Here is a 12,192-nt window from a genome sequence, read left to right on the forward strand (position 1 = left end):
AATTTTTGGAGAGGTTGCAGCATATGCATATGCGATTGAGTTTCAAAAAAGGGGACTTCCTCATGCTCACTTTCTTATTATTTTGAAGAACAAATTCAAAATTACAACTCCTGCTCATTGTGACAGATTTATAATTGCCGAGATTCCTAATAAAGAAAGTGAACCACACTTATACAATCTGGTTAAAAAGCATATAATTCATGGTTCATGTGGTTCTCTAAAACCCAATTGTGCTTGTATGCTTCGCCAACAACAACAAGTTGATTCATCTTGCAAAAATAAGTATCCTCGATCATTTAATGATGGCACTACTTTTGACGAAAACTCCTACCCTATATATCGTAGGAGGGACACTTCAGCAAACGTTGTTGTCAGAGGACATCACCTTGATAACCGGTGGGTTGTCCCTTTTAATCCATATTTGTTCGCGAAATTTGATTGTCATATAAATGTTGAAGTATGTGCAGGGATCAGATGTGTGAAGTATATATATAAATATATATATATATATATATATATATATACAGGGGACACGATAGAATCAGCCTAAGTTTATACACTGGTACCGATGTTCATGAGTTTGATGAGATTAAAGAATACCAAAGTGCAAGATGGGTTTCACCACCTGAAGAGGCTTGGAGAATTTATGCCTTCCCAATTGTTGAAATAAAGCACGCCGTTGTGCACTTACAAGTTCATCTGCAAAACTATCAGTACCTTAATTTCCACGGCAATGACAGGTTGGTTAATATCGTTGAAGATGACTTCACTTCTCGCACAATGTTAACACAATTTTTCTACATGAATCGTGTGGATGAAGTTGCAAAAAAACTCAACTTGCTTTATATTAAATTCCCTGAATATTTTGTGTGGAACAATCAAAGAAAAATGTGGACACGGAGAAAGAAGAAAGAAGTCATAGGCAGACTTGTGACAGTCAATCAACTGAAGGAGAGCGTTACTATTTACGCCTATTATTGATGAATGTTAGGACACCCAAATCATTTGAGCACTTAAAAAATGTCAATGGCCATTAGGCAGTTACATTTCGTGAGGCAGCTGAAAAATTGGGTTTGTTATCTGGGGATCATATTGTCGAAAAGTGTCTAGATGAAGCAGTATTATACCAGATGCCATCAAGTTTTAGGAGACTATTTGCAACCCTTCTAATTTTTTGTGATATCACGAATCCTTGCAACTTGTGGAACAAATTTAAGTCATACATGTGTGAAGATCTACTCCGGACAAAACTACATACTGATGATGAAGTCCAACTGATGGTGCTTCAATTAATCACAAATACAGTAGAAAAAATGGGGAAGAAGATTGATGACTTTAACTTGGTCGATAACAAGTTATCTCTATCAACCCAAGAAAAGGAGGATAGAGAAATTGCAGCTGAATATGAAATACAAGTAAGTGAATATGACTTGCTTTGTGTGGAAAAATTGAATGTTGAGCAACGCAAAGCATTTGATACTATTATGACAAGTATTGTTTCGAACTCGAGTGGAGTTTATTTTATAGATGGCCCTGGTGGTACGGGTAAAACATTTCTATACAAATGATTATTAGCTACTGTCAGGTGTAAAAAATGGATAGCACTTGCAACTGCAAGTTCGGGAATTGCAGCATCTATTTTGCCTGGTGGTCGTACTGCTCATTCGACATTCAAAATACCAATTGATGGAGATGATAAGTATGTCTGCAATATTGAAAAATGAACTGCAGAAGCTATTTTATTAAAAAAATGTAGATTGATTCTTTGGGATGAAGCCTCTATGGCTAATCGCCGGGCTATTGAAAGCGTTGATACAACGCTTAGAGATATTATGGACACAGACCAAATTTTTGGAGGAAAAGTGGTTGTTTTTGGAGGTGATTTTCGACAGATATTGCCAGTTATTAGATATGAGAAGAAAGAAGATTTCATTGAAGCGAGTTTGGTTAAATCACCATCAATCTGGCTAAACATCCAACGATTAAAATTGGTCCAAAATGTTCGTGCAAATGACGATCCAGCATTTTGTGAGTACTTGATGAAGATTGGCAATGGAACTAAACAATTCATTGGTCAAAACAAGATTAAGATTCCATCCTCATTCATTATTCCATGTTCGGATGATGATATTTCTCTTGATGCTTTATTTCAATCTGTATATCCTGTCTTAGCATGTTGTTGAACTCTAAATAGTGAAGTGTGTATATTGAGATAGAGAATACAGTGAATCACTGAGTACAGGGAAACCTACACTTATATACAAGCTAATAGGAAACCCCAACCACTTATTTCAAATTTCAAATGGGTAGCTAGGAGAACTCTTCTAACAACCTTCTAACACTCCCCATCAAGTTGGAGCATAGATATCAAACATGCCCAAACTTGTTACATATATATCAAACCCGATTCTTACACAATCCTTTCGTGAATATGTCAGCCAGTTGATCACCGCTCCGAACGTGTGTAAGTGATATTAGTCCTTGCTCCATTTTTTCCCGTATAAAATGGCAGTCAACTTCAATATGCTTCGTCCGCTCGTGAAAGACTGGATTATTTGCGATGTGTATGGCAGCACAGTTATCACACCACAAATCTATCGGTAACTTCACTTCAACACCCACTTCTTTTAGAATGTTACGCACCCAGACTATTTCGCTTGCCACATGAGCCATAGCCCGGTATTCCGATTCTGCACTTGAGCGCGACACCACATTCTGCTTCTTACTCTTCCACGAGACTAAGTTGCCTCCTACAAACACACAATAACCTGTCATAGACTTCCTGTCGCCTGGTGAACCAACCCAGTCTGCATCGGAGAACGCCTCAACACGCATATACCCATGGTCAGCATAAAGAATCCATTTTCCAGGAACACCTTTCAAATATTTCACAATCCGAATCGCCGCTTCCCAGTGAGTCTGGATCGGTGCACTCATGAATTGACTGACCACACTCACTGGAAATGCAATATCTGGACGGGTAATTGTGAGATAATTCAGTTTTCCCACTAACCTCCTGTACCTCTCCGGATCTTCAAACGGCTCCCCTTCTCCTGTCAATAACTTCACACCTTGATCCATGGGCGTATCACACGGTTTTGACCCAAGCAGCCCCGTGTCACCGAGCAAGTCCAATTCCCAGAAAGTATTTCAACACTCCCAGATCTTTAGTATGAAACTCAGACCCGAGAAAGGACTTGAGCGCCTCGATCCCACTTGCATCACTGCCTGTAATTACAATATCATCTACATATACTATCAACAAAACACACCCATAGTTAGTATGTTTGTAAAAGACAGTATGATCATATGCATTTCTCTGCATTCCAAACTCAACAACCGCATTGCTAAACCGCCCAAACCACGCACGCGGAAACTGCTTCAGCCTATATAAAGACTTCTTCAGCTTGCACACTTTCCCAGACTCCCCCTGAGCAACAAACCCCGGTGGTTGCTCCATATAAATCTCATCACGCAAGTAGCCATGTAAGAAAGCATTTTTCACATCAAGCTGATGCAAGGGCCAATGACTCGAAGCTGCCAAAGAGATAAATATCCGCACAGAGGTTAACTTGGCCACTGGAGAGAACGTCTCGGTATAATCTATACCATATGTCTGGGCGTACCCCTTTGCCACCAAGCGTGCTTTGAGTCTAGCCACAGAACCATCCGGGTTCATCTTCACCACATACACCCATTTACACCCAATAGCAACCTTACTAGGGGGAAGCTGCACTAGATCCCTGACTCAAAGATTTTGGAACAGGAACAGACTCTAACTGGGACACAAAAGCACGTGAAGACGCTGATAAATTGGTATATGACACAATGGATGGAATGGGACGAACACAACGACACGTACCTTTCCGAACGGCGATAGGAAGATCCTGGTCTGTCGACGAAGATTCTGGTAAGGGAGGATTTACTGGTGGAACCAGTGGGGCTGCATGTGTATCAACTTCTCTGGGCCGCCTGTGATAAACCTGCGTAACAGGAGGCCTAGACTCCACGCCTACGGAGTCAGGGATAGTAACAACATATGTTAGAAAATCATCTGTCTCGGATCTACAACCAGACGAACCAGGGAGATCCTCACTGAATAAAGTATTCTCGAAGAATGAGACATCTGCAGAAACCAAGTATCGCCCCAAATCCGGGGAGTAACATCGATACCCTTTTTGAGTACTTGAATATCCCAGGAAAATACACTTTAACAACTTAGGATCGAGTTTCCCTCTTTGAGGACGAACATCCTGGACAAAACACGTACACCCAAACACTTTAGGAGGAAGGCAAAATGACGGTTTGGACAGGTAGATGAAATGACAAGGACTTTGACCCCCAAGGATTCTTGTAGGTAGGCGGTTTATTAAGAAACACGCTGTATGAACAGCATCTGCCCAGTAAACCCTAGGGACTTTCATTTGAAACAACAAGGCCCTAGCAACCTCCAACAGATGGCGGTTCTTACGTTCTGCCACACCGGGGGAGTGCTGACACAAGACGACTGACATACCATCCCATTCTGACTCATATAACTCGAGAAGGAACGAGAAAAATACTCAGTCCCATTATCACTCCGCAAAACCTGTATCATTTTATTGAACTGAGTTTTGACCATCGCACAGAAATTACAAAAGGTCCCGAACAATGCATCTCTAGATTTCATGAGGTATAGCCAAGTGTGTCTAGAGAAATCATTTACAAAAGTTACAAAATATTTAAACCCAGATTTCGATACTACTCGACATGGACCCCATATATCTGAGTGAACCAATTGAAATAAAGACTCGACTCTATTATTGACTCTAGGAGGGTATGGTACCCGACAATGCTTAGCAAGCTCGCATGACTCACATTGCAAGCTAGACAAAGATTCTAACCCCGGACACAACTTCTTTAAGACAGACAATGGCGGGTGACCATACCGGGAGTGCAACTGCAACGGAGACATATTTCCCAATAAACCAACCGGAACACCTCCAGAATCTTTGGACAGCCGTTCTAACACGTACAGCCCACCGACCTCCTTCCCTTCACCAATAATCGTTTTCGTCAACAGATCCTGAAACAGACAATATCCAGGGAAGAACATGACACAACAATTTAGGTTCCGAGTAATTTGACTAATTGACAATAAATTGAATGGGAACTTTGGGAGATATAACATAGAAGTGAGAGGTAACGACGAACTAACATTCACACTACCTTTACCTAAACAGAGGTGGATGAACCATCTGCTAAGGTAACCGTAGGACCATATTTAAAAGAATAATATACGGAAAACATACTTAGATTACCTGACATGTGGTCACTGGCTCCAGAATCAATGACCCACTGTCGATACGAGGAGGAAACACAAGCAATATGATTACCTATTTGAACAAAGGTAGCTGACGGAGACGGCAATGACCCTGGACTAGCTGTAACACCCCGTGTTACGGCCCCTAAGACCAAGTAATTGATTAATCTATGACCCATAAGAAAGAATAATTTATTATGATCAAGTTGGGAAAAAGGCCCACCATAGTCCGTGGACCCCCACCCCTAAAGCCCATTACCTAATCCTAGGAGGATTAAACCCCCATGGTATATAAATAGGGAACTTAGAAGACATTTAGAATCCCCACCACAATAATCTCTCACCACCCAAAGAGCTCCAAGAATTCCCCTAGGAGAAATCAAGAAGTCAAGAAAGCTTAAAAGAAAGATCCTTCATAGCCAAGGAATTAATTAAGGCTAAGAGGTAACCCATGTCTCAACAAAACCTATTTTCATAGCTATGATTTCCCCTTAGGGTTTCCCCCCATATTGTTGTAAATGGCGATTAATGATGATTATTATTGATGTCGATATAATGATTCCATGAGGAATCTTGATAATCTTGATATTGGGAGTTTCTTGATAATTATGATGTTCTTGATGATTAATTGAGGTTTTGATGATTATGTGTTGTTCTTGATAATTATGATGCTTTTGATGATTAATTGGTATCCTTGATGATTATGTGTTGTTCCTGCCGAATCTTGCAATTAGAAGACGAATTGTATTCTTGTTGATATAAAAGTGATTAGAACCCTAGGTTGTATCGTATGATATTATTCTTGGATTATCGGGTGGGGAAATCGCATGTTTGGGTGTTGATTATGCATGATAGGTTAGGTGTCGTTCGTTTCTCGTATTTGATCCGTTAATTGTCTACGTGTTGTCGTTAATTGCGTTGTAAAGTGTCTAAGCATGGTTTCGGGTTCCACAACGGTTCAGCGGGCAGCCGGCGGGCGGGCAGCTGCCCGCCGGGCACCCGCTGCCCGGAACAGTGATGGCCGGCGGGCAACCGGCGGGTGGACCCCCACCCACCGGCTACCCGCTGGAATCTTCCCCCCCTCGGGACCCCGGCTTCCCCGTTTGATGTTTCCCCGATCCCCGTGGTGTCCCAACGGACCCCGTTTGTCGTGCCTATGTCTAGTTTGGTATTTCGGGTACCGTTCGTAGGTTTATGAGTCGATTATATTGCATGCTAGTTGAATTGGTATCCCGTTGACCTAGGTGGAAGAAGTATGAACCCCTTAGGACTATTCTTAGTTGGTGATGGTTCACGCATAGGTTTATTTATACGTTTATTCCCCTTCCCAACGTGTAATGTGGGTTGTATGTGCTTGCTATGTGTTATGTGTGCGTGTTGCCCCAATTCGGTTGCGATCGGATTAGTTATTCCTGAGCTGCGGTTCAGAAGCCGGCTACAGTCAGATGGGAATTCTTGGCTGTAGTCGGATGACGATATCCTGGGCTGCGGTCCAGAAGCTGGTTGTAGTCAGATGGGAATTCCTGGCTGCAATCAGATGACATTTTCCCGAGCTGCGGTTCGGAGGCTGGCTGTAGTCAGATGGGAATTCCTGGCTACAGTCAGATTACACATTCTTATGAGCTGCGGTTCATCGGTCGGTTGCGATCGACCCCTCCGTGTTGCGATACGGGGCAGGGTGCTGCGGGGCCGTGTCAGAGCTATATGCGCTGACCCTCATGTATGGGCATGCGATTGGTCCTGTGGCGCCAACAAAGTGTGCTATGTGTTGTGATATGGATGAGTGGTGATCATGAGTGTCTTGGGGGATGTGACTATGGGATTTATATTGGGGATTGTTCATGTTGGGTTATGATCATTGTTTATGCCTTGCCTTATCTGTTGTGAACTGCATATGCTCGTTATAACTGTTGCTTGTGTCTGGCCTTATCTGTCGAGTCGTTCCCGGTTTTAAAGCTAGAGTTCGTAGGATATATCTTCATGCTCAAAATGGTTTTCGTATATCTATATGTATATCTCTATATGTATTGTATTTCAACGCGTTGGAGTGGGTTACCAGCATCTCTCGCTGAACAGATATATTTGGCTTTCAGGCACAGAGGATTAGAGCACTGGAGCGCGCTAGAACTGGAGCGTAGAAGTAGTATAGTTTCCCTTTCAGCCTGCGTGCCATATTATGCATTTATATTTCGGAGGATAGTAGTTAGACAGCCTGTGCACCTGGGTTCTCTAGCCCAGGTGTGGCATAGCACCCCGTACACTTATGTTACGCTTTGGGATTTAATGAGATGTTACCTTTATTATTAAGTTTTAAATGTCTTGAAAATCAGGGGTGTTACACTAGCGGGAGACTGCGAGGAAAACAACTTTAACTGATTAAACAAAGCCAACTCTTCTTCAGTTATCATAACCGTCCCTTCTGGTCTAGAGGCAGAATTAACAAATCTCCTATGGTCGGAGAGCTGTGGACATTGGTTACGCAGATGACCGGGATCACCACAATTATAGCAAGCCCTTTGCCCTCGACCTCCTCCGCGCCCTCTACCTCATCCCCTGGACCAACCTCCTCGATTATTGGCACTATCAGTCCCATTATCTCCCTGTGAGAAAAAGACTTGTTTCTCCAACGTACTATCAGTACCAAGGTTCACTGACGCATTTTGAACCATAGAAAAAACTTGGTCGAGCGAGTCTAATTCCTTATTCCCTAATAATTGTGATTTCAAAACATCATACTCCTTATCCAACCCAGAAATCCAACTAAAAATATGCAACTGATCACGCTGTTTTTTCATTTTATCCACTTCATCAGTAATCGGCATAGCAGCACACAATGCCTCACTCACATTCTTGAAATCATAATAGTAATCCCCGATGTCCCGCCCTTTTTGAGATGGTCGATGAACATCCTGGGATAACTGATATAACTTCCTCAAATTATTCGCCCCGCTAAACCACTTATTCACTAAATCCCACACTTCTTTCGCACTCTTACAGTGCTGTAAAGATAGGATTATCTTCTTATCAATACAATTTATTATACGCGAAAACAGGGCGTCATCATCTTTCTGCCACGCTTGGGCTTCGGTAGGGTCCGCCGGACATGTTTCAGTTAAATGTCTAGCTTTACCCATACCCTTCAAGTTCACTTCAACTAAAAACTTCCATTCCCCAAAATTGGACCCATCAGGTGCCAACACCAAATCAACCAATTTAGATTGAGTTGACACCACAGTAATAGTCCTATTTTCTGCCATAATAAACACACACAAGAACCAACCTGGAGGTGCAGACTTCACTTCTATGCAGAAGACAAACCCAATCCTGGCAGCAAACCCACGCAGCAGAGACAGATCTGGAAAAAGCAGCCCACGCCAAATCCCCTCAACACCGGACGGAGATATTACTACAGGAGCGTCGGGCGCACGGAGACGAAGCTAGCCGCGTCGGCGGTGACCGGAGGCGAGTTCGGGAAACGGCGCACGCGCCGGCGCGTGGCGTCGGAGCCCCAGAAGTGCGGCGGCGCGTGAATCTTCCGACGGCTGCTCCATTCCTCCCGGCGGCGGCGCTTCCTCGTTCCGACCAAAGCCCACCACCCACATCTACTGCTCTGATACCATGTTGAACTCTAAATAGTGAAGTGTGTATATTGAGATAGAGAATACAGTGAATCACTGAGTACAGGGAACCTACACTTATATACAAGCTAATAGGAAACCCCAACCACTTATTTCAAATTTCAAATGGGTAGCTAGGAGAACTCTTCTAACAACCTTCTAACACATGTTTTGGGAATGATCCTTATTCGTTAATGAACAGAGCCATCTTAACAACTAAGAATGAGTTTGCAGGTGAAATTAATTCTATCTTAATAGATAGATTCCCAGGAGAAAGTAAGTGCTATGTTAGTTTTGATGAACCAATTGATTCGAAACAGATGCATTGTAAAGATTATTTACACACTTTATCTGTAGCTGGCCTGCCTCCTCACAAGTTACTTCTGAAGAAAAATTGTCCTATAATTTTATTGAGAAATCTGAATCCATCTGAAGGATTATGTAACGGGACGAGATTAGTTTGTGATTCATTTGAAGATTATCTCATCAGTTGTTTGATTGCGGTTGGTGAATACAAAGGAAAACATGTCTTCATTCCAAGAATCCCTCTTGAGCCATCAAAGGATGAAAATTGTCCGATACCCTTTAAAAGAACTCAATTTCCAATTAAAGTGTGTTTTGCCATGACAATTAACAAAGCTCAAGGACAAACATTAGATTTTGTTGGAATCTACTTGAAAGAGCCAGTTTTTAGTCATGGACAGTTGTATGTGGCTATGTCTCGGGCAAAAAAAAGCAGATTTGGTAAGATGATTATATTTAGTGATGATGGTCACAACAAACTGACTAATATTACAAATAATATTGTTTGTCAATAAATCTTGGAATACATTTCTCAAACAACTGTTGCACCAGACAAAAACTAACACCACGTCCAACGTTTATTGATGTTAGTTTTTTTTACCCTCTTATTTCAAATTTAAATAAAAAAACATTTTGATATACTAATTATTTGCAATTGACAACTATTAATCTCACATGTGCAACAGGATTTCTGGATATCAATCTGTGAAAGTTGTTGAATTGAGACAATTCAATTCAAGTGATATGTGTATCTATATTTGACAAATCATCTATGGTTCATTAAATTAGTGTGACTTGTTATTCAAAACGAGAACAAGTAATTTCTAAATTCAATTTACTATTTTCTCTTGTTTTCAAATTTACTCTAAATTCAAATTACAAATATGTGGTGTGATATTCTGTTTAGTAAAGAATTACAATATAAATCTTCTTTAACATGGTCAATCAACAGCGTTGGACCCAAGCACTTAAAAAAAAAAAAAAAAACTTTGGATACATACTCCATAGTTTTTGAAACTGTATCAATTTGAGTAGGGATGAGAGAATGTGTATTGGCATATTTTGAGTACTTAAGATAACTACAATTATAAATTGTAATGACAAAAGATTACAGATTATGGTATTATATAATGCGTTAAGATACCTAACTATAGCCCACACACAATAACATAACCTGACTTGTTTTTAAGCCAACAACACATAATTGAACATCACATGGTCTAAGCTAGCATTATTCCATTCATCTTAATTCTCTACTTCGAACATCTCTGCCCACCTATGTTGTTTATGTCTAATAACCTTTCTTTAGAAGAAAAAGACATTTAAACAAATTTTATTCATTTCTTTACAATTGTCTTTACATCAATGTCCTTTCTTCATAAAATACATTGCCTAATAGTTACAACATTTGACACTTTCATTTTAAAAACTTATAGGACCAGTAAGTAACATACTTTTATGTGCGATTGGAAACATTGAAAAATACATGTTAACTAAATAACAAAAGTAGAAAATACTTGTAAAATAACGTTCAATACCCTAAAATTTACAAATGTATATATTCATCATAATAAATTTGTATTTCTTGTGGAAAAAAAAATCAAAAACAAAAAAAAAAATTACATCAATATTTATAAAAATTAATCAAATCGAAAAAAAAAAACAAATGCAATTTATCCATTTCAAAATGATTTACTAATAAAGTTAAAACATTGGGCACAAGTTCTCGCGCAAAGCGCGTACAAAAAACTAGTTAAAGAATAAAGAATAAGGGTCAAATAGACCACTCAACTACACACCAAAATGCAATTAGGCCATTGAACTAAAAAAACATGCAATTAGATTCCTGAACAATACAAAACCATGCAATTAGACCCAAATATGACTTGTTTACCTGAAAGGATGGTTACCGATTTTAAAATTATTTTTAAAAAATAATTTTAAATAAATAATTAATTAAAAAAAAACTAAAGTGCCGGCCGGCTTCGTCTCCGGCCATGGAGACGAAGCCGGCCGGCAGCCAGGGAGACGAAGCGTCTCCATGGGCCACGAAGGTTCGTCTAAATGGCTGGAGATTTTCATCTCCATGGTTGCCGGCCGGCTTCGTCTCTGGCCATGGAGACGAAGCTGACCGGCACTTTAGTTTTTTTTTTTTTTTAAATTAAATTAATTAATTATTTTATATAAAATTATTTTAAAAATTAATTTTAAAATTCGTGACCACCTTTTCAGATAAATAGGTCATTTTGGATCAAATTGCACGATTTTGTGTTGTTTAGGGACCCAATTACATTTTTTTTGAGTTCAATGGCCTAATTGTATTTTGGTGTGCAGTTGAGTAACCTATTTGACCTTTATTCCTTATATTAATATTATATAAGGACATTTTAGTATTTATTCACTTCTTCCCTCTCAATTTCACATGAAATTGCAATTCATTTCTCACGTAATTCTCTCCGCAACCAAACGCCCCATTATAGTGTATATATATATATATATATATATATATATATATATATATATATATATATATATATAGAGCGCGGGACCTATACCCGGCCGTCGGGGCAAGAGCTAGGCCCCAATGAGTAGGAGGGCGCGGCGGTCGCTGCAAAACCTCGGGCGCGAGCCCGGGCGGAGCGGCCGTCAGTGCAGATCTTGGTGGTAGTAGCAAATATTCAAATGAGAACTTTGAAGGACGAAGAGGGGAAAGGTTCCATGTGAACGGCACTTGCACATGGGTTAGTCGATCCTAAGGGTCGAGGGAAGCCCGACAGACAGCGCGTTTTGCGCGTGCGCCGAAAGGGAATCGGGTTAAAATTCCTGAACCGGGACGTGGCGGTTGACGGCAACGTTAGGGATTCCGGACACGTATATATATATATATATATATATATATATATATATATATATATATATATATATATATATATATATATATATATATATATATATATATATATATATATA

At 40.2% G+C, this 12,192-nt stretch overlaps 1 protein-coding gene across 1 annotated transcript; it reads right to left on the reverse strand.

The window, feature by feature from the left end:
• Positions 1-2,397: 2,397 nt before the first annotated feature.
• On the reverse strand, positions 2,398-3,081 carry LOC109187168 (uncharacterized mitochondrial protein AtMg00810-like). Its single transcript, XM_019337289.1, has one exon. The coding sequence runs from the start codon at positions 3,079-3,081 to the stop codon at positions 2,398-2,400; it is 684 nt and encodes a 227-aa protein (XP_019192834.1).
• Positions 3,082-12,192: the final 9,111 nt, after the last annotated feature.

The sequence above is a fragment of the Ipomoea nil genome, unplaced genomic scaffold (assembly GCF_001879475.1).
Source record: "Ipomoea nil cultivar Tokyo-kokei standard unplaced genomic scaffold, Asagao_1.1 scaffold1418, whole genome shotgun sequence".
NCBI classification, from domain to species: domain Eukaryota; kingdom Viridiplantae; phylum Streptophyta; class Magnoliopsida; order Solanales; family Convolvulaceae; genus Ipomoea; species Ipomoea nil.

Excerpts from the sequence above, each read along its gene's own strand:
- LOC109187168 (XM_019337289.1), bottom strand. The coding sequence starts at position 3,081 with ATGGATCAAGGTGTGAAGTTATTGACAGGAGAAGGGGAGCCGTTTGAA.